General features: G+C 34.9%; 3 protein-coding genes across 5 annotated transcripts; 2 read left to right on the top strand and 1 right to left on the bottom strand.

The window, feature by feature from the left end:
- Window positions 1-343: 343 nt before the first annotated feature.
- Window positions 344-4,912, bottom strand: LOC17895412 (cinnamoyl-CoA reductase 2). 3 transcript variants are annotated; one of them, XM_006302442.2, is made up of 8 exons: window positions 4,572-4,678; window positions 3,897-4,486; window positions 1,939-2,088; window positions 1,645-1,814; window positions 1,365-1,550; window positions 1,062-1,233; window positions 762-951; window positions 344-684 (listed from the first exon to the last, which is right to left on the bottom strand). In XM_006302442.2, exons 3-8 carry the CDS (start codon window positions 2,051-2,053, stop codon window positions 531-533), a joined length of 987 nt encoding a protein of 328 aa, XP_006302504.2. In that variant the 5' UTR covers window positions 2,054-2,088; window positions 3,897-4,486; window positions 4,572-4,678; the 3' UTR covers window positions 344-530. The 3 variants fall into 3 exon arrangements, with proteins under 3 accessions (XP_006302504.2, XP_023643651.1, XP_023643652.1); XM_023787883.1 differs by having other exon boundaries at window positions 3,897-4,017; window positions 4,114-4,672; XM_023787884.1 differs by lacking the exons at window positions 1,939-2,088; window positions 3,897-4,486; window positions 4,572-4,678 and adding an exon at window positions 4,708-4,912.
- Window positions 4,913-8,586: 3,674 nt separating this feature from the next.
- LOC17894738 (3-hydroxy-3-methylglutaryl-coenzyme A reductase 1) lies at window positions 8,587-11,449 on the top strand. The gene is made up of 4 exons (XM_006301984.2): window positions 8,587-9,651; window positions 9,916-10,097; window positions 10,243-10,589; window positions 10,680-11,449. Exons 1-4 carry the CDS (start codon window positions 8,663-8,665, stop codon window positions 10,938-10,940), a joined length of 1,779 nt encoding a protein of 592 aa, XP_006302046.1. The 5' UTR covers window positions 8,587-8,662; the 3' UTR covers window positions 10,941-11,449.
- A 6,110-nt stretch (window positions 11,450-17,559) lies between these two features.
- LOC17895455 (AT-hook motif nuclear-localized protein 29) lies at window positions 17,560-19,022 on the top strand. Its single transcript, XM_006301237.2, has one exon. The coding sequence runs from the start codon at window positions 17,974-17,976 to the stop codon at window positions 18,868-18,870; it is 897 nt and encodes a 298-aa protein (XP_006301299.1). The 5' UTR covers window positions 17,560-17,973; the 3' UTR covers window positions 18,871-19,022.
- The last annotated feature ends 390 nt before the right edge of the window (window positions 19,023-19,412 follow it).

Raw genomic sequence — 19,412 nt, forward strand, 5'->3', positions numbered from 1 at the left:
GATCCTCGGAAAACCCCAAATAAATGGCTAGGGGTTCATGAGCCTCGTGACTCATTTAACCCCCCACTAGCCCACCACAATGTGGTCCAATGTCAACGATTCTATGGAACCCGGAACTATGTCACGAGCTCATGATTCCTGTACAGTCTATCTTACTAGACTACAAAACAAAACTAAATAACAACACAAATATATATTTTTTAAAAACATTTATACTAGAATACAAAGCTGTAACGACATACAACTAAACTGGTTTTTATTTTGCCGCGGACACTTCCGTCTAGTGGATGGGATTAAAATCCAACAGAAATAGTTTTTGTTTTTCAGATAAGGAAACCGTTAGTATATGAAATGTTCCATCAAATTATTATTCATGTAAGTGAAAGTAGTAAAAGATCTGACTTTTCCAAAAGAAGAACACCATTACCATGAAAATGATTGTACCAAAACCATTTCATGGAATCACTTTATTTCTAGGAGTAATAATAAAAGAGTGAAGAAACGACACTGTGACTCTTTGAAGTAAGCTTTTATGGCTTTGGCAGATCACCAGCTTCTTCAAAGCTCACCACTGAGTCCTCAATGGTTTCTTCTAATGCCCTAAACTTCCATCCTAAATTCTGCAACTTCTCTGAGCTTAGAAGCCTTACTTCCTTCACCTCCTTCTCTGTTCTCTCCGTGAAACTGTCATTATACATTTTCATCAGATCAGACCAAAATCGAAACAGCTATGAAAGCAACCGTTTGGTTCTGCTATTTACCTTTCAGGGAAGTTTCGTTTGGGATACATATTCTTGAGCTTCTCCATGAGAGAATCGGTGTAGAGTGAATGAGAATTGCATATGTATCTTTCTTTTGCTTTTGGATTTTCATACACCAACAAAAGCGCATCCGCAACATCACGCACATCCACAAGATACAGTTGATCGCTCAACAAGGATTTTATACCTCCTGAGACACACATGCACCAACCAACATACTTTTCAATAATGAAGCAAACACTTTACCAAGAAATGTACTTCTTAGGCCTCCAGGGGAATGAGATAAACACATGACATTACCTTTTATAAATCTGAGAAGCCCCAAACTACTAGAGTTAAGCCTTGACTGAAGTCTAGGGCCTATAGTGACAGACGGACACAGTGTAACAACATCAGCTAAGTTTCTCTTGCTCCACTCTAGAGCTTCACGTTCCGTTAACGTTTTGGCAAGATAGTAATAAGGCCAGTAACCCTGAGATCCTCAGATTTTGCATCACAGAAATAAAACACAAATCTCTTACTGTTTTTTTTTTTTGTACATACACTAAATATAAAATAGAGTTTAATCTGACACACATGCTAGCTTCAAAGAAACAGTATTACCTCAAGTGAGTAGAGGTATTGAATATCTGACCAACAACCCTCGTCCTTAGCAGCATCTTGAGGCCATCTTGGGTTGTAAACAACTGCAGCAATTGATGATACAAGCACAACTTTCTTCACTTTAGCTTCAGTACATGCTTCTAGAACATTATTGGTGCCACTGAGAGCTGGTTTAATCACTTCTTCCTGGATTTTTTTAAGAATTAAAGGTGATTCTGTTTTTTATAGTAGTGATTCAACAAAGACACAAAAGAAGAAGCAGTGTTTGTTGAGTACTTGCCTCTGTGAGAGGAATTCCTTCAAAAGGCACAGGGGAAGCGATATGGAAAACGCCAGAGCAACCAGCAATGGCTAAAGAAAGACCTTCGTAATCAAACAAATCTGCTTTGAAAAGTTTCAGATTCTTTGGAGCATTATCCAACTTCTTCAAATGATCATTCTTTTCATCACCTGAGAACAATGTATATCAATGCAATAATGCATGCAACTTTCTCAAATTCAAGAAACAGAGGATACTCAAAACTTCACTGAGTAACAAAGAGATTATAGGATTTGTCCTTTCTTTCTCACTCACAAGGATCTCGAACGGTTCCATGGACAGTGTAGCCACGAGAGAGAAGAAACTTGATGAGCCATGAAGCAATAAACCCTCCTGCGCCAGTAACACAAACCTTTTGCTTTTCAGCCATTGTGGCCGTCGTTCTCTTTAGCAACTTAATTCGGTCTTTGGAGTGAACGAAAGAGAAAACAGATCTCAAAGTATTTAAACACAAGTCACATTTGATTTTAACTACTCATCTTTTACTTATGTAGCGTATTATTTTGAGGGAATTAAGCTGGATAAAGATTGCAAGTTCGGATTCAACGGGCATTGAAATATGGGAAAATTTGATGTTTAGTACGTTTTGAAAACATAATATGCTATTTAGTACAAAAACTATTTAAAATTTGAGAAATAGGTGTTTGTGAGATAGAGAATGGTAGAGATAAGAAGGGATGTAGGGTAAGAGAGAGTTTGGAAAAAGACAAAAATGGGCTTACATCAATCGTTGAGACTTGAGAAGTTGAGAATGGGTGTGTGTGTCACTGTGTGTGAAAATGTGGGGAGAGAGTTTTTTTTTTAATTATTTTTTTTCTTTTTATTATACCCTCTCATTCTAATAATTAAAATACTTGTCAATACAATTTTTCTTTTCTCATATTTTTCACATACAAAAAATCTATATTTTTTTCTCTATAATTTGATATGCATTTTGTTTAATAATTTTAAACTTTGAATAATATTCTATATATACACAATTGTATTTGTACATATATGTTTGTGTACAGCTGTTATACAAACATTTTTCTGTACATATAGTTATATAGTTATATGTACAATCTGATTTATGTATGTACAATTGTATTTGTATATATATCCCATTATAGAAATATGAATACAGTTGTTTATTATCTGTACACTACATATGTACACTTAGTAGGTTGTACGGATTATTGTACACTTAGTAGGTTGTACGGATTACTTATGTACATTACATTTGTACACTTTGTAAGTTGTACAGATCTAAAAATTATTGAAATCATTTGTCATTATCAAATAAAATCATCAAACAAAATGCATATCATACATTATTCTGTACGGTTGTACGTCTCTGTACAAATATTTTAACTGTAAAATAGTTTATATTTCTATAATTATATATGTACATATATTTTTTTGTACATATATACATATTTTATTCGTATAACTTATATAATATAAAGTAAATATGAGTGTAGAAATTAAAATTGTGTATATGTATATGTATCCGTACACTATAGTAAACGTACAGATCATATTATGTAACTATTGCTATGCAAATAATTAAAAATTTAATTGTATTATAACATTAATGGCATACTTGTAATTATAACATTTAATTAAGGGTTTGAGAGTCACTTAAATAGTGTCTAATAGTAATCATTGTCTGTTTCTCTAATTATAAATAGTCTTTGTACTATTTTGCCAATTACTTTCTCAAAATGTACTAAAACTCAAATTATTCCTTGAAATATTATATGAATTTTTGTAACGAATGAAATTATTTAAAAAAAAAAATAATAATTTCATAAGATTTGTTTCTTTAAGTTTTTAGTTGTTATTATTATTAACTCATATATCTTAAAATTTAAGTTTTTGAAGAGTGAAAAAACATCTTTACAAGTGACTTATACTTCAGCCTAACTTGATCTTTCAGAAAAAATATAAAGTCTATAGTCAAGAAATATATAAAGGACGACCAAACAAACTTGAATCTATCATATGCATATGCACATGTAGTCTGAGTCAGCCTACTTTGATTTTTCTCTCACACGCACGCAATTGGGCAAAGAAAAGTCTCAAGTGGTAAAGAAACAAAAGAAGAAAAGACAATTTTGGATTGTGCAAAAACAGTTTCCAAGTAATTGGAGTAAATGAACAAACAACCAGAATTGACTAAGTGAATCCAAAAGAAAGATTTAGATACTTTGAAGAACGTGAAGAACGTGCACCTTGATTCTGAGAAGACGGTAGAAACCAAGGGGACTATGAACGGTACCACAAGACACAAAGCTACTTATATAACCATGAACCAGCTTGAAAAAGGTATGCTCATGAGTTGTTCTTCTCAAACTGTTATTGACTGACTTATTGTTACCAAAATGTTGAAGACTTAGAAGTAGGCACAAAGATGCAAAAGAAGGATTTATAATGTAAGAGTTTGCCTACATTGTAAGTGATGAGAGATCTTTCTTTGGAGTTTGATATTACCACAATCCCCTCAGGCTCTACAACCCAGCCTAAAACAGAGTAAAGCTCAGGGACACGTTCTTTCTTTCCAATTCATACCAAGAATTCGACTAAAGTCCTTGTAACTTGTAAGCTTGAGAACCCAACTGCAATGGCAGAGTCTGCATATACTATACAACTCGTTCTCAACTAGCTTTTGGGGAGACAAAAAATCACAACTGAAGAAGATGGAGAAGTTTCAAGAACACTAACATGTTGGCCTACTAACATGTTCTTCTGGCCGAGACTTAGCAACAAGTCAAAGAATCTGTTGTGAACCCTTACAAGTGGATCTCGAGTAACTTGACTTGTCCTTTAATTGTATTCAGATTGTTATTTAATTTTGGCATAACATCAAAAGCTTAGCTAAAAGCAAGGAATCTGTTGTGAAACCTTACAAGTGGATCTCGAGTAACTTGACTTGTCCTTTAATTATATATCCAAGTGGACTTAGAGCAGTAAACCACATGATCTGACATAAGATAAGTTAAAGGAGCAGAGATAGGGAGAGAGTGAGAGAGAGAGAGCTCGTACCCATACGCAGGTCATGCTGCCTTCAAATCACGAATCTTGAAAGAAGAATAGACTCCGATAAGGGATGAGAAAACGACGACGTTTTAGATTAACGCCAATTATTGCTGAGACCGGCGTTTTAGGTGAACGCCAATAATTGCTTAGACCTAGACACCTAGTCCCCTAAACAAGCAAATATCCAAATATAGACCCCAACATATCATCAAGCTTATCGACACATAGCTATGGTTTAGCCTAATTTGCTTACTTGTAAATTCTCTTTTTAAAACAAGTCTCTACAACGCTTTTTTTTTGTTTGTTTGTTTAATAAAAATTGTGCGTTTGTGCGAAAGAATATGAAAATATAAAAAACGAAAAGTGTTTGTTTACTATTGGAGGAAGAGAGCAGAGATCAAGGGATGTTTACTACTAGTATTTAATAGTTAACGGAGGTAGGTTTAATTTGTCTGCTTGCTTCGAGCAAGATCTCGAGAGATCATGAACGTGACAATGTGACTTCCACTGCTTCAGGACAATTTTTATTATAAACCAATTTTTTCTTCTTTTTACTACTATCTCGCTTGCTAAGCAACTATCATTTTGTATAGTTTATTTAAAAAAAAACATTTCGTGATAATATTTTCTACTGGTATAAACTTTTATAACTTCTTCACACGTTTAGTTAACATTATACAATTTTTTTTTTTTCCATTTTTTATAGTTGACAAAAGAAAGTTGTTTAACATAGACAGTTTTCTCTTGAAAAGCATGTTTTCTTTTTAAAATATATATATATAACTCATTTTGTATTTTATAACGTGAGTTTTTGTATTATTTGTTGTCAAGGCTAGGCTTCGACTACCATATTTCCTATTTTTTAATATGTATTTTATAACGTGAGTTTTGTCTTGATTAGCATATTTTTATTGTATAACGTGAAACTCGTTTATAAGAACTCATATGTATTTGTATTATATGAACCAAATCAAATTATCTTATATTAAAATAAGGTTGCTTATAAGGGATTCAATGTTTCTTTCGTCAAAAAGGTCTACTCTTGTAGATTTTATTCTATTATAATTTGGATTTGGGATTTCCACGCTAAATGATTGTTGTTTTTGATAGCAATGTGTAAACTGTTAGTTCTTAAATAGAAAATTTGGGGATGATCTTACTACTGTTCGTAAATAGTTAAGGCTAGGGTTCGACAATGTTAAGAGGGTCCGGTGGACTGGTTTTATCGACCGGATTGGTTCACTTTTTGATCTAATCGGCTTTGTGACTGTAGTTGGCGAGTGGTTTATGTTAATTTAAGCTTTATAAAACAAACCTCAACTTTGTATACTAAATATTTTAGTTTTATCTTATTGTAAGGTTTTCCGTAAACGTTAAAATTAAATACCCTTCTGCTGCTTTCTTTCTTTCTTTTTTGGGTTTAAATCATTAAACTTCTCTACACTCATCATAATGTATGGACATGAATCAAGTATCATCACTTACGACCACTGGTCTTTTGCTGAATTATGAATTTTCGGACATGAAAATTAAAAGAATAATGTTATTGTATAAGATAATTTAAATTATTCTTTTTTTGAATTTTATTGATTTTTAATTTACGAAACAAAGTTGTCGTTAACCTAGCCGGTTTGTCTTGATTTGCATTTTTTTATAATAATACAAGAAGAACTTATTTGGGTTAATTATATATGAACCAAAATCATATATCATATTATATTAAAGGTTGCCTATTAGGAATTCAAAGTTTCGTTCGTGAAAAAAGTCTACTCTTGTAGATTTGATCCTCTAATAATTGGGATTTCCACGTTAAATTTCATTTTCTTTGAAGATTTTGTATATCAATTGAACCAAATGATTGTTGTCTGATAGCAATGCATAAACTGTTAGTGCTAAAATTTTTTTCTATCTGGAATGATCTTACTACTGTTGGTTAAATAGTTAAGGCTAGGGTTCGACTCTGTTATAAAAATTTGGTGGACTGGTTTTATCGGTTGTATTGTTTCACTTTTTGATGATTTCGGATTCGTGAGTGTTAGCGAGTGGTTTATGTTGACTTTACTCATTCAAAAACAAAGTGAAGTTTGTATCCTAATCATTTTAGATTAACACTGTTGATGTTTTATCACATAGTTAAAGGATAGCATATACCCGTATTCCCCTAAACGTTAATTATAATATTACTCCTCTACTTAATTAATTTTTTGTTTGTTTAAACTTTAAAGTTATTAAACTTCTCTACGCTCATCACAAGCGTATATTATATAATTATATGGACATGAATAAAGTTTAATTAAGTCATTAAACTTCTCTACGCTCATCCTTACCCATTGGTATTTGATGCCTAATAATTTTCATACATAAATATATATTATACTAGTTGTTGATCCGCGCTACGCGCGGGAGTTTTATAATTGTTTTTTTATATTTTAAAATTTATATTTTGATTTTTCTTTGTTTTTGTTTATTTTTTTTGTTTTTACTCTTGTTTTTGTATTAATTTAGTATATAAAATGTTTATTCTTATTTGTTTAACTTTGATTTATGTCAAATAGTAGCTGTTAGAACCTTACATTTTAAAAGCCTTCAATTCTTGTAGGCCAAATTATTCTGGTGAATCCACTTATTTATTTATCCAAGTATTTTCATTTTACCTTTTAGTTTTTTTTTTCATACTTCTTATGCCTAATATCAGTTGTGTTCTCGTTTGATGTGGCTTCAGATGACATCAATTTAGTGGTATATCTATATGTATAGTATAAATATCCTTGTTTTGTATTTTTTTTTGTATTTAGCCCCATTAATCAAAAAATTGATCGTTACTTTATAAATAGATACTTGTTTTATTTATTTTGGACATAAATGTTTTTAATTATATTATTTATTTTCTTAAAACCACTATTGAATATAAAAATTAAATAAAGACTAAGTTATGAGGTAGAAAAGAAATTAAAAACTAAAGTGTTGTAATTCTAAATCAATGTAAAAAATTTAGATGAATGATGATGTGGCAGCTGATGTGGAAGATGATGTGGCATAAGGAGAAAAGAGAAAAAGTTAACTTTATATATATAGATACGTACACTATAATTTGACTCGTATGTAAAGTAGAATTAATTAGGTGTCTCGAGCCAAATTGTTGATGGAAATTAGACAAATATGATCATGACCTTACAAAACACATATCAAATTATCAATACAGTTGGTAATTAAGAGAGAGTAATACAAAAAAGATATGATAATACCGTTTACGTTGAATCGCTTTTGTTTTCACGCTTTGTTTGATTGGTAAATCATTTCTAAAAATACATCCGTTAGTGATACAAATACAACAAAAGCATATACAAAATTACCAATAAAATTAGCAAACACACATACAAAGTTGATATCATTCATTACGTGAACCGAAGCAAAAAAGAGACGATATCAATACAAAACTAAAACAACAACAACTAAAAAATACTAATAATCATGATTTTGTAAAATAAACATTTGTCTAGGTCGAGAAAGTTGTTTCTTTTTTTTTTTATGTTTTAATCATAGACGATAATGTAAGACAGGTTGGCTTTGGCTCAGTGCACAGCATATCAATTAATTGAAGTACACAATACACAAATTATATGTAACCAGTGCTACGTTTTGTTCTTCTTCATCATCATCATCATTCAATTTCTAGTATGACAACTAATTTCATTTGATGCTTCTATATCTTCCTCATCAAAAAATAAAAACGTGAAAAAAACCTAAAATTAGATGAATTACGAAAATTAGGCAAAAACCAAAAAAAAAATAAAAGAAAAAAAGTGAGTCACGAAAGAAAAAGAAAAAAAAAAAAAAGAAGCGAGCTGGTCCCCAACAGACATGTCCTATAAAAGTTGTTAACCTCTCCTTCACACTTATCACGCCACCTCACCCCCTCACCTCTCTCCTCCCTCTTCTCTCTCTCCCCCCGCCTGGAGAGATGGATCTTCGACGGAGGCCTCCTAAACCACCGGTTAACTCCAATCCCAACGGTTCTTCTTACCCTTCCTCTTATCAACCCCGCTCTTCCGACGACGATCACCGTCTCCGTACCGCATCAATTGCTCCTCCTCCCAAAGCCTCCGATGCGCTTCCCCTTCCTCTCTATCTCACCAACGCCGTCTTCTTCACGCTCTTCTTCTCCGTCGCTTATTATCTCCTCCACCGGTGGCGTGACAAGATCCGTTACAACACGCCTCTCCACGTCGTCACTATCACCGAGCTCGGTGCCATTATTGCTCTCATCGCTTCTTTCATCTATCTCTTAGGGTTTTTCGGTATTGACTTTGTTCAGTCCTTTATCTCCCGCGCTTCTGGCGATGCTTGGGATCTCGCCGATACCATCGATGAAGACGACCACCGCCTCGTCACCTGCTCTCCGCCGACTCCGATCGTTTCCGTCACCAAATTGCCTATTCCGGAACCTATTGTTACCGAAGCGCTTCCTGAGGAAGACGAGGAGGTTGTGAAATCTGTTCTCGACGGTGTGATCCCGTCTTACTCGCTCGAATCTCGTCTCGGAGATTGCAAAAGAGCTGCGTCGATTAGGCGTGAGGCGTTACAGAGAGTCACCGGGAGATCTTTGGAAGGATTACCGTTGGATGGATTTGATTATGAATCGATATTGGGGCAATGCTGTGAGATGCCTGTTGGATATATTCAGATTCCTGTGGGGATTGCTGGACCTTTGTTGCTTGATGGTTTTGAGTACTCTGTTCCTATGGCTACCACCGAAGGATGTTTGGTTGCTAGCACTAACAGAGGCTGCAAGGCTATGTATATCTCTGGCGGAGCCACCAGTACGGTTCTTAAGGATGGGATGACTCGAGCGCCCGTGGTTCGGTTCGCTTCCGCCAGACGAGCTTCGGAGCTTAAGTTTTTCTTGGAGAATCCTGAGAACTTCGACACTTTGGCCGTTGTATTCAACAGGTCCATCTTTTTGAACCGAGATTTTCCCGTTTGATTTGATTTTGTTGACTTTTTAATGCGTTTGATGTCGTCTGGTGGGTATAAATTTAAAAGTGATGGGACTTGTTCAAACCTTCTGTAGAGACTAGGCTTGATAGGAAAGCTTTCACATCAAATTTGGGCTGTAAAATTGCATCGATACTATTTGTTGACTGATTTGATTTGAGATTGAAATTTTTGTAACGGGATTTACTGACGAATTAGTGTTTTTTTTTGTGGATGCAGATCGAGTAGATTTGCAAGATTGCAAAATGTTAAATGCACGATCGCGGGGAAGAATGCATATGTAAGGTTCAGTTGTAGCACTGGTGATGCCATGGGGATGAATATGGTTTCCAAAGGTGTGCAGAATGTTCTGGAATACCTTACCGATGATTTTCCTGACATGGATGTCATTGGAATCTCTGGTGAGTTTCTTCTTTGTGTGATTGATCCTTATATCATCTTGATTCTGTTTGAAACTCTTCTTGTTCTATTTGATGCTATCTCGTAAAATTCTGGTTTGCTGTTTAATCTGATTCTTGTCTTTTGGATTTTATCTTAATTCTTCAGGTAACTACTGTTCGGACAAGAAACCTGCTGCTGTTAACTGGATTGAGGGACGTGGCAAATCAGTTGTTTGTGAGGCAGTAATCAGAGGAGAGATCGTGAACAAGGTGTTAAAAACAAGTGTGGCTGCCTTGGTCGAGCTCAATATGCTCAAGAACTTAGCTGGCTCTGCTGTTGCAGGCTCTCTAGGGGGATTCAACGCTCACGCCAGCAACATAGTTTCTGCTGTATTCATAGCCACCGGCCAGGATCCAGCTCAAAACGTGGAGAGCTCTCAATGCATCACCATGATGGAAGCTATCAACGACGGCAAAGATATCCATATCTCAGTCACTATGCCATCTATCGAGGTAGTTATTGATCAGATTCTCTGTCTCTGAGCTCACTTAGAAAGTATCTTGAATTCCAAGAGATTTGATAATTGTGTTTTGGAAAATCAGGTGGGGACAGTGGGAGGAGGAACACAGCTAGCGTCTCAATCAGCGTGTCTAAACCTGCTGGGAGTGAAAGGAGCGAGCAAAGAGTCGCCGGGGATGAACGCAAGGAGGCTAGCAACAATAGTGGCCGGAGCAGTACTAGCAGGAGAGTTATCTCTAATGTCAGCAATTGCAGCTGGACAGCTAGTGAGGAGTCACATGAAATACAACAGATCCAGCCGAGACATATCCGGAGGAGCAACGACAACAACAACAGCAACATGATGATATCAGTATCTCCTCTGGGCGCAAAAACTCAAAAAGAAAGACAACAATCCAAAACAAGGCAGGCTTTTTACAACTCATTTCACTCAGAACTCGCTGGTGGACAAGATTCAAGCCATGTGCGTGTGCGTGCACCCCCTCCCCTTTTGTTAAATAAAAAAAGAAAAGAAAAGAAAAGAAAAAAACTATTTGTTTTGTTTGTTTGACTTTGAAATCGTTCTCTCTCTTTTTTGGATTGAGGAGGAGCAAGAATGAGAGATTTTCACACTTTTCTCTCGCTCTCACTGCCTCCTCTTTCTCTCGCTCTCACTGCCTCCTCTTTCTCTCTTTTCTCTCATGGATAATTCGTGTCTCTTTGATTTGTCTTTGTTTGTTAGGAAGTGGTCTATATGAACAAAAATTGTGTATGAAGAAGTTACGTTTGGGAACATTTTGAGATTTTTCTCTGTTTTGTTTCCTATCATTTTTAAAATTTATATACGTTATAAAATTTCCCTTTGTGTTGGGGACATCTCTCTCTCTCTCACACTTTGTCTTGTTGTTCTTGTTGGTAAAGAAGGGAAGATACGGATCTTCGTTTCTCCAAAAAGACTAAGACTCCTCCACCTCATATAATACTTTACCATCTTTGGGTCTACACCTGAGATTTCCTGACAAAAGAATTGTTCCAACTTTCACTATTTTAAGTGATAAAAGAGAGAGAGAGAGTAAAGAAGATTCTCTCTTATTCACTAGGTCAATTTTGATCAATAGCTTCCTCCTGGGGACTTTACATGTTTGCATGATTGGGTCATTCAGATTACTGAATTATAAGGTCTTCAATTTGAACAAAAATAAATATATGCTAGCCAATAACCATCTCACATCCAAAATGAAATATATACTTCAAACCAACACTTACATATAAGAGAGATAGAACGATTCACAACCCTAAAGAAAAGTTCTCTCTTACATGTACGTGTGTAGATGTCCGACGATGTTGTATCACCATCCCAAATTCCAGTATTTTGTAATGTATCTTTTGGTATTTAACACTAAACTTGATGTAATAGACATTCGAACGGTTTATAGTAACAGTAGGTTGAAAACGTTCTATCATCCGAGATTCAGCAGAGTTGACGACACTGAACCCAATTGTTGTTATTGAGCCACTCTTAGTTACAGTGATTTCAAGTATATGGGCTTACAAAGTCGTTAAACTTTGTCCTATCCGTTTAGGCCCAAATCCTAGAGCATAAACCACAAAAGTTCATAATGGTTGTCAGGTAGACAGACATGTTGGCCTTATCTTCTCCAGCCATTTTGGAAATCTGCGACTATGTATTGTTCTTCTCTATGTGGATAATTAAGTTCATAAATGTCATCCATTTTTATTCAATAACCGGATGATTCTGACCGATACACATACAGTATCAACTTCAGAATTTATAGTAGATAGAGTCGAGTATTATTCACCATTTAATGTATGCATGCATTGAATTATAGCTACATGCATATATATATATATATATATATATATATATATGACTGAAAATATTTAAAACTCTACTCTTTTCAACTTACATAACGAATTGGTTCACTTTTTATTTTCTGTAAACAGGTCAAATTTTTGTGATCATTGGCATTCTTTGAGGAGGCTGCTTAATTATATTCTTTACAAAAATGCGTTTTAATCGAATATTCTCAACTATATATCCAGTTGTTAATTACTAACTTCATTGTTCCTGATGGTTGTTCAAATCAGAGTGGCTAATACTAAAAAAAAAAAAAAAAAAGATAAGCCCATAAGACAGACATTTGGAAAAGGCACTAAAATTGGAATGGACTTTAGTTTTGGGTTTTGTCATATTTTTCGGCATTAAAGCTAATAAAATAATAATGAAATGAAAAAGTTGTTAGCAAAAAAAAAAATAATAATAATGAAAAAGACATGATAATTGGTGGATGGGGTTACTAGGTTTAGTGGGCAAGCTGAGAAAAAACAAATCGTTAAATTAAAAATGTTGTCCCGCCCGTAATCACCGGGGTTGATTTTACTAACTTCTTTTGTCAAACTTATATAATATGATCAATGATTATGATCCTCATCTTCGTTTGTCAACAATTTAAAATGATTTGTGATAAGTTAACTTAATACATGATTAATTATTCGTGCTCCACATGATTGTTTATTTCCAAGTATATACCGTATCAAAAACATTTACTATTGCATATATATTACATACTTTTTTTGTTGTTGGTGAATGCTTGTAGTATATTAAGTTGCTGGCTTGTGCTAAGTTATGATAGTCATATTATATACAGGGGCGGACACAGCCAAAAATATTAGTGGGTGCAAAGTGACAGTTATAGGATTCGAACTCACCATCTCCCATGTATTATGGGTGTAACATAACCATTTTGCTACAATAACCATTATGAACATAATAAATTTTTTAACATTTTATAAGTCACTGGTGGCAGCTGCTACCACCACCTATAACAACGTAGGTCCGCCCCTAATTATATATATATATAGTCTCATGGACTCCAAGTTTTAAATTCATCCCCCAATTGGTAGGAACTTCTTGTAATAAGATAAGATAAAACAATACATGGACGCCGATCGAGATGATCTCAGTGCAAAAAATAACTAGAGAATTAATTTTTCACTAGTTCTATCTTTTCCCCTTATTAGAATCTGCTTTTTTGCATGATCTCCTATCTTTTAACTTTCAAAAACTTTATGATCTCAACATCATATCTTTGTATGTATTTCCTTTTATGCATTTTAATTGAAAGCTTTTTAACAAAAAAAAAATACATGGACGCCGATCGAGATGATCTCAGTGCAAAAATTTAGTCAATCGCTATACGCCACGTGGAATATACGGATGGAAACGAATTAAATTTGGTATGGGTGTTAACTCCTGGTACTTTACTAATCACTTACTATACTAACACAGTGCAATGCATTATACAGCTTGAGGTCCAATCCATATAAATATTCGGTCCATTCAAAGGTCACATGGTTTGGTTTCAATTATAAATGGATCTTTTGTCACATTGTTGTAGTCGATGATCATGTACATCATGATTGTTCTCTAGTTATGGTCTCGACGAGTTGATCGATTCTTAACTATCAGATCATTTTTACTAGAAACAAATTTTTAGTATTATAATAGAACTTGATGATATATATATATATATATAATGTCGTGCGCATCATGTTATAAACATATAGTAGTCAATCATTCTCAAGTTTTTTTTTTTTTTAATATATATATATTTGATCAATCTTACCGATACAAAAGCCATGACCGAAGTCACACAGTTTTAAGCGCTAAACATAATATAGCAATAAGTCAATATTACAAGTAGAATAAACGTGGCAACCGAATCTTCCGCTTCAGTTAACTTCTTAAAACAGCTAAAGGACCACTAGCCACGATTACCACGGCCACGATTACCACGACCACGGTTTCCACGGCCACGGTTTCCACGGCCACGGTTACCTCTTCCTCGAGCATTAGAGGACTCCTGCACCTCTTTTGCTTTGATGGAAAGCTGAACCGGTCTTTCCCGCAGCAATCTTTGCCCGGAGGGAGTCAAATGACTCATCATTTCCGAACCACTATCTGACCTGTCTGAATCATCTGAATCTCCATCAGAAGGAAGTGAATCCCCATTCTCAAGTTTATGATTAAACAAAACTGGATTCCACAACAAAAACGAAAAAATACTTGAATCTTGATCAAGCTTAAGGGCTAAAGTTTCTTTTTTTTTTTCTTTTTTTTTTTTGTCGTTATTTTTTTCTTCCTTTTTTCTCGAATCTATCTTACAATATTAGAAGGAAAAACAACGTAACTCGAGGTATTTAAGACCAATGTGTGTGTAACTGGGAAGCTAGATTGGGGGAAACAAACACGTGGACCAAGTACCGATGCTTCCGACCGCCTCCACGTGGTACAACAGCTCAGCTTCTGCTCTGACATTTTTGACCGCACGTGACTTTTGCTCCGTGCACGTGTGGATCAAGCTTCAAGCAGACTGTGCGATTGCATCGCCGCGTCATGAGTCGTCCGATTGCGCCGGTCATGTATGATCTCAACGGCTCTGATCGAGACTACTTTGGTTGCGTGAGGCACATGCATCCACGTTAGCGAGACTGCTTCAAATGTGCTAAACTGCTAATATCAAAATACTGATCACACACTCCCAAGATCCACGTTTCATTTCTCCGACAAGTAGATAGACACAACAAAGAAATAGCTAATTACCTCAATGAGTTTTCCAAATATGCATCATTGGTCCACTATATATATAATCTTTCCATTCTAACGTAAGTTTAGAAATTTTCCACACCGAATGTTTTAGATTTGTAAGTATACAAACTTATATAATTAGAAAATTTCTGTTTTCATGACTCCTCTCAAAACCATCAGTTACATACATAGTTAAGTCTCCTTCCATTCTTCTAAGTTTCAATCTACAAATTTCTGAATTAGTCTTTCTATGTTCATCTTGATTAAAAAAATTCCTCCTCGTCATTTTTGTTTTATTTTAATGTTTGGTCCAATATTCTTCAGTTAGCCTTCAATTTTTCTTCGAATTTAGGTTGGGGAATGGCGTTCGAGGAATATTAAAAGCTCTATGTTATCTACAAACCCATTTCAATACCTTATTGTTCGGTCGTTTGCATATTCTATTGCTTCCACATATAAATGATTCCTTCTGCGTATAAACTGTAAAGTTCGATCATGGAATAGTTTAATATGTGCAGAGAAATGGTTTTAGATATGTATATGCACTAAACTAAATATTCATTTAGTATACTGTATAACTAAGAAAAATATTTTATTAGTTAATTATTCGTTCTCATCAACAAAATCATAAAATCATTCTTAGTTATGCCCACCCACCATTCTAGCTAGTAGCTAATACAGTAAAAGTGAGAATAAATAACATTACCCATTAAACAAGTGGGGAACTTTCAGGTAAGAATTTTAATTTTGTAAAGATATATATAGCTTGGAAGTTGGAACCACCATGCAAGACCGGGCAGCAGCAAGGCAAGGCTAGTGCCTAGTAGCATAGAGGAGGGAATATGCGTGCAAATTAAAAAAGTAAAATATAATATGCTGGTAGGTTAATCAACTAAGGTACGGTTGAACAATTTTATAATTATTCTGAAACGTTGAAAGCAATTATACATATAGCAATAGTTTTCTATTCGCTCAAATCTGTTAGAGCAAAGTGGTTTTATATATATACGATATTTGCAAGATTTTTGAGAACGAGAGAGTTCGATTACACATACTTTCTATCAGGATACCGAGAAGAGATCAAAATGAACTTGACAAAAAAAATAACGCATTATTTTCTTATATGTTAGATATACAGAAGATAACATATGCACTACCATTATTCATATAGCTATTAATAATAATGTAAGTTAAACCTCTGAGCAATAGGTTGAGAAGATGTCTAGTACTAAAACTCGTTGCCAAAAGAAAAAATATATTTCCTTCAATGTTAGATATGCTGAAAAAGACATTACGTTTGCAGTTTTGCACTATCATTATTTGCATACTAATAATTGTTAAATGTTATGGGTTTTTGATTGTGAATTAATTGACAATGAGTGTATTGATTGGTGTGTTTTGTTCATTCAGTTTCATATTAAGTGTTTTGGACTTCATATTTTCTTTAAAAGTCAATATTGTATAATATGTTAATAAATGGTAAAATATGTTAATATGTTTTTTCTAATATGTGCGAGAAAATATTAAACTATACACTTCAAATAAAATGGATAAAGTATATTATACTAGTGTTGGTTTTTTAAATTCTGGATTCTCTTCAGATTATGACTCTTATTTCTGTAATCCAATTCAAACTTCAAATTTAGAGCTGGTAATAAAACTTTTTTTGAGCCATCTTATTTGGATCAAAATAACAATTTCTGATATTATCTTAAGTTTCACAAGTTTTCAATTCAAAACGAATTGATAATAAATATATAATTTTTATTTACGAATGTTAGTTCCTTGAAATTTCCATTGTATAGAATCCTAACATAATTTTTCTTTTTAATTAAACTTTAGAAAATACATGAGACCCAAAAAATGAAACCAAAATTACTTTTGAATAACCAGGATTTCGGTTTCAGAGGATGATGAAATTGATAATAGAAGGCGTTACATGCACACGCTTCAAAGCAATTGTCCATTTTTGTCATTTATTACATCATTATGCAAAATACAAAACAAAATTGATATATTTGTCCATTCATGTTTTATTTTTATTTTATAATTTCTAATAATTAAATACCAGCATGTTTCTTGAGTCCTCTGTTCACATTGTCTTTGGCTTTTTAATTAGAAGTTTTTTTCTTAATTTCCCTTTTTTTTTTTAAAGTTTCAATTCTTAAAAAAAATATCATTATAATCACCAGTTTGAAGCTATAAGCCAAAAAAGGAAACGAAAATATCCAGAGAAGAAAAACTCGAAACCTTGTGCATATGTAAATATATTAAGATAGATTATGCGTATATAATAGATTAATATGCCACTATGCGAATTAGATATATTTCTTTTAAAAAATGTGAAAGAAATGATTTTTAGCTAAAAGTTTTGGTGTGCTATCGAATTAAAATTTTTTCTTTTCTTTTTCTTGCTTTCATGGTTCAAGAAAAAGTATAGCAGAGTACTCTCACTCAGTCTCAGTCTCAGAACATGAATAAGCTTCTCTAGAATTCTTCTTCGGATCACTTAATACGACACCGTCTTCGAACGAAGAATCTCTTTCTCTTGCCCTAAAGCGAGTTAGGGTTTAACACACAAGTATAACCTTTTTGATTTGTGTCTCTTTGCTCTGTTTTTTTGTCGGCTTGTGTAACCGATCAACTCAAGCTATTGGCTCCTCACCCCCTGAATTTTGACTTCTCCTATGGATCTCAAAGCTTCTCCAATATGAATCCTATCTCCAACCTCACAATATCTTTATATATATGAGCCACAAGAGCAAGCATACCCAGTAGATGCAGCGACCATGGACGGTGGTTACGATCAAACCGGAGGAGCTTCTAGATACTTTCACAACCTCTTCAGACCTGAGCTTCAACACCAACTTCAACCTCAGCCTCACCTTCACCCTCTGCCTCAACCTCAACCTCAGCCTCAGCAGCAATCAGATGATGAATCTGACTCCAACAAGGATCCGGGTTCCGACCCGGTTACCTCGGGTTCAACTCCCGGGAAACGTCCACGTGGACGTCCTCCGGGATCCAAGAACAAGCCGAAGCCACCGGTGATAGTGACAAGGGATAGCCCCAACGTGCTTAGATCTCACGTTCTTGAAATCTCATCTGGAACCGACATAGTTGAGAGCGTTACCACTTACGCTCGCCGGAGGGGGAGAGGGGTCTCCGTTCTCAGTGGTAACGGCACCGTAGCTAACGTCAGTCTCCGCCAGCCTGCATCAGCTACGGCTCATGGGACTAATGGTGGAACCGGAGGTGTTGTGGCTTTACATGGAAGGTTTGATATACTTTCCCTCTCCGGTACGGTCTTGCCGCCTCCTGCGCCCCCGGGATCCGGTGGTCTTTCTATCTTTCTTTCCGGCGCACAGGGTCAAATGGTCGGAGGAAACGTGGTGGCTCCGCTTGTGGCTTCCGGTCCAGTGATACTAATGGCTGCATCCTTCTCTAATGCAACTTTCGAAAGGCTTCCGCTCGAGGATGAAGGAGGAGAAGCCGGAGGAGCAGAAGTTGGAGAGGGAGGAGGAGGAGATGCTCCACCGCAGCCGCAGGCCACGTCAGCATCATCACCCACTGGAGCCGGTCAAGGACAAATAAGAGGTAACATGAGTGGTGGTTATGATCAGTTTGCCGGCGATCCTCATTTGCTTGGTTGGGGAGCAGCAGCCGCTCCAAGACCACCTTTTTAGAATTGGAAATTATGTCCGTAACATAGCTGTAACCAAATTTCATTTTTCATAATTAAAAAACAAAAAAATGCCATTCTATTGATAACAACTTCTTCATTATTTGAGGTTCTTAATTTAGTTGATCATATATGAAATATTTGAATTCGTCTTCAGATATATACTTCCTCATCTGCATTTTCTCTTCTATTTAAATCACTAGGGTTTCGTGCTGCACCATATATATTATTTGGTATCTTGCTTGACTTCAGAATAAATAATGTTTTTAGAAGCCATTTTTATTATGTCACACCTTGGTTACCCACGTAATTTGATAAGAGTAATGTGATTGAGTATATGGTATGTAATGCCCTTTTTGGGGGTGGGTATATGAAAGGTTAAACACTTAATCTATGTTACTATATGTATATCAACGAAGCAAATCAAACGTTTGGTCCCCTTTTGCATTCATTTATACCATATATATGACATCCTCTCAACATTTTATGATTTGAAACTCCTCAAGACTAATGAAATTCCTGTTTATGCATGGAATCTGATTTGAT

This window comes from Capsella rubella, unplaced genomic scaffold, assembly GCF_000375325.1.
Source record: "Capsella rubella cultivar Monte Gargano unplaced genomic scaffold, Caprub1_0 scaffold_2, whole genome shotgun sequence".
Lineage (NCBI taxonomy): Eukaryota > Viridiplantae > Streptophyta > Magnoliopsida > Brassicales > Brassicaceae > Capsella > Capsella rubella.